General features: G+C 48.9%; 1 protein-coding gene across 1 annotated transcript; it reads right to left on the bottom strand.

The window, feature by feature from the left end:
- Positions 1–211: 211 nt before the first annotated feature.
- map1lc3c (microtubule-associated protein 1 light chain 3 gamma) lies at positions 212–2,570 on the bottom strand. The gene is made up of 4 exons (XM_046376487.1): positions 2,314–2,570; positions 2,185–2,240; positions 1,995–2,101; positions 212–523 (listed from the first exon to the last, which is right to left on the bottom strand). The coding sequence occupies exons 1-4, from the start codon at positions 2,372–2,374 to the stop codon at positions 361–363; spliced, it is 387 nt and encodes a 128-aa protein (XP_046232443.1). The 5' UTR covers positions 2,375–2,570; the 3' UTR covers positions 212–360.
- Between the last annotated feature and the right edge of the window lie 1,215 nt (positions 2,571–3,785).

Genomic DNA, 3,785 nt, shown 5'->3' with positions numbered 1-3,785 from the left:
CATCCTTCACGCTGACTCTTCATCTACTGTCAAAACAACCAAAACATCCTGGCCTCCAAGCAGCCGTCCCTGCTGGAGCCCGCGTTTGGGTCGTCTCTTCTGGGCTTCTGTAGAAACATGGCGGACTCCGCCACGGGCCCTGCTGTGTGCAGATATGACGGCTTCACACACACACACACTCTCTCTCTCTCTAAAGAGGCTTTGACTCAGCTTAAGATTTATTGGGTCCACATTTTATTTTAAAACTCATGTTACACAAATCCAAACATGTACGACAAATATTAGAATATGTACAAAATATTTTCTATTTACAGCGCGTTCGGAGGCCGACAGCCTTTGAGAGAATAAAAGCGAACGTTTTCAGTGTCCGAACATCTCCTGCGAGGCGTACGTCATGTACAGGAAGCCGTCCTCGTCCTGGTGGTCTTTGTACACCTGAGCCATGGTGAGCGACATGCCGGCCAGGCCGCTGTTGTTGATGAGCAGGTAGAAGGCCTGCGAGGGCAGCAGAGCCATCCTGTTCCTGAACGAGACAGAAGACAGAGACGTCGTTAATGCAGGCCGTCCTCACGTGGTCTCACTGGTGTCTTCTGTCCAAACTGAAATGATGACTTTAACGACTGAGAAAGTTTCACATGATGACCTGCAGGATCTTCTCCTGCACTTTGACTTGTCAAACAAAGTTCCTCTCTGGGACAAGACCCAGTCCAGCCTGAGATCAAGTTCAACATCTTAAATGACCATTTTATTTTAATTTGTAAAGAAAAGCGTTCGTGTCAGTTAGCCCCCGACAGGCTCGGACTTCACCCTCAGGCAGCAGGAAGTCGACCCCGTGTGACAATCATATGACTTACATCAGGTTTTCACAGTGTGGGCCACGGTCTGCCAGCACGGGTTCACCACACAGCGGACACAGGAAGTGACCGTGAACTGCTCCCTGCAGCGTCCAAAACATCAACACCCAGCAGCTTCTGAACGTCACCACATCACACCGTTAACCTCGAGGAAAAACTGATTCTGGATCAGCTGCCTGGAACAAGTCAGGAACAACCGACTTCCTGCTGTGTGAGCGAGACCCAGGACAGAAACACACGAGGAACCTCACAGGAATCTGAGGACAACAACACTGAAAGACCACACAGACAGCAGTGACACCGCAAACCACCCAGACCTCAAACTGATCCTCGGTCAGCCAAGCTCAGCCTGGCTGCTTCGCGGTTTTAAAGGCTCCCGTCCCGAACCCAGCGCGCGTGCACGTACCGGCTTTCCTTCCACAGAAGCCACCGTGAACGTTACACGCGACCTGTTCTCGGCCCGAGGCGCAGCGATGCTTCAGTTTAATGAGATGTGTGACAGAGCGCGCACTCAGAGGGGGAAGCTAACGTCTCAAACCCTTAACAAGTTTCTGAAATGTGACGTTTTTCACTCTTTAAGCTCTGAGCAGCAAACCCGAAGTGACCAGACGTCGACTGTCTGCCACGAGACCAAAACCTGAATGTGTCCACGAAGCAGACCAGGACAAAGAAGACATTCACCAGGGAAAGTCAGAGGAATGTGGGCGCAGGCTGAGACTTCAGGACACCGCACCGGAGGACACAAGAGGACACCGGAGGACACCGGAGGACACCTTTAAGACTGGAGTCGATCCCCCGGCCTAACTTCTGTCGGCCCGCATCTCCCAACGATTACAAACATTAAGAAGAAGCTTTAAAGTTTCCGAACACATTCTGCATTGCTGCTCCACAGCTGAAGCAAACGATCAATGAGCTGATCAGGAGGAGGGCAGGTAAAGCGCTGACGTCACGACAGAATGCGGCGCGTGTCAAAGCTCCGGGACGTAAAGTGGCTCTCCGGGGGCTTTTCTAAAAGCAGCACTGACAGCACATGAAGTCCTGACTGAAAACCCGAAGGTGGTGGTCAGAGCCTGTCCTGAGCGCGTCCAGGTGATCACACCTGAGCTGCCTGTCGTCTCCTGCGGGCTTCCGTCACTTTACCTGATGATGGTGACAAACTGAGTCATGGTGAGCTCGTGCGGCACCAGGAACTTGGTCTTGTCCAGCGGAGGCAGAAACTTCTCCCTGTCGTAGCGCTCGATGATCACCTGTGGGTCAGGAGCGGACAGGTGAGAGCGGGCAACAGTCACCTGTGACGGCTGAACACGAGCCGTTCCTGCCGCGCACTCACCGGGATTTTGTTGGGGAACTTGGACCTGATCCCCGCCACCTCTTGCTTCCTGGTAGCTGCGGGGAGAACAGAGGACAGGTGAGACAAAAAGCTTCTCCTCCGCCCGCGTGCTGCTCGTCACGCACCTACCGAAGCTCTTCCGCTGTTTGAACGGCTTGCAGTGCAGCTGGACCTTCTCCAACGGAGCCATGGTGCCGTGTGCGCGTCGGGGCAGCAGCAGGCTGGACGTGTGGGCTGAGCCGAGCAGCAGTTAAATAGAGGCGGCTGTGGCGCATCAGCTGATTGGCACATGGCCGCAGTCACAGCGCGAGTCATCTGCGGATTTAATCAGGTTAAGAGCCGCAGCGCGGAGCTCCGAGTGCAGGGCCGAGCCGAGCCTGTGCGGGGCCCCGAGTCCCCGGCCCCCTCACATCCTTCACTCATAGGAGTGTACACAGAAGTACTTCAAATGATGCCCACCACAGTAAAGTGACACCTTCACTGCTTGTTTGTCCGGCCGACAGGCTGAAGCTCAACCTTATTACACACCTGTTCAGGGGAAAAGCAGCACACCTTCACACCTGAGCTGCCCACACACGCTTTTATGGGAAAAATGATTAATTAACCACAATTAATTTTCTGTCAGCTGCAAAAACACAAAGGTTAAAGTTAAAGTCAGAGACATGACCTTATTCTTATTTACCTTATTCTATTTTATTTTATTTTATGTTACTCGTTCTCACGTTCTATATGTGCACCAATCACCAAGACAAATTCCTAGTAATGTGAAACCTCTTCACTTACATGGCAATAAAGACGATTCTGATTCTGATGACCAGCTTCTCCTGTGTGGTCACACGCTGTGTTACAGGGTAACACACACACACACACACACACACACACACGAAGAAACTCATTCATTTTAGCTCCTTATTTCTCAGGTAAAAGTTTTCGTTTTGCTTACGCCGCCTCAGTCGATCTCTCAGTGTTTGTTTTGGTTTAATATTGGGATTTTATTGTATTTAGTTTCTTACATGAACTTGAGTCAGATTCACGCCAAACGTTGTTCTATGACGTAACGCACGCTCTTCTTCTATTGGATAATTTTCTTGCCTTCATGTGAAGTAGGTGCGATAGTGGGTGGGACTAAGAGGAGCTGATGTCACCGCACAGGTGTGTGAAGTGATTTTACGTTAGCCGAAGTCATACCGGTGATTCAATAGTTCTGCCTTCAAATTAAAAGTTTGCTTTGACGAGTAGAAAATGTTCTTGTGAGCGTTTGAAATGGACAACCGTGAAATACGCAATTTCATACTGATATAGTTTATTCATTTAATAATCTTCAATAAGAGTATTTTAATGCAACTTTTCTCTGCACCACATCAACGGAAACTGCAGTCAACATGTAATTATTATTCATAATAACTATTATTCATGACCGTGCCATTTGTATCACTGCAAAAGTGTGAAAATAAAATTTTACTTTTAAAATACGTTTATTGAAATTTAATGCAAATTTCACTAAGAAGTTTATTTCTTTTTATTGGTTTTATTCTGTGTTAAGATTAGGTGTTTTGTAGATGTCCGTCAACGTTTTTTGTATTTTGAAATTCCAGACCGGA

Source organism: Scatophagus argus, chromosome 2 (assembly GCF_020382885.2).
Source record: "Scatophagus argus isolate fScaArg1 chromosome 2, fScaArg1.pri, whole genome shotgun sequence".
Lineage (NCBI taxonomy): Eukaryota > Metazoa > Chordata > Actinopteri > Scatophagidae > Scatophagus > Scatophagus argus.
The sequence above is the reverse complement of the archived record's forward strand: the minus strand, read 5'-3'. Positions and strand labels throughout refer to the sequence as shown.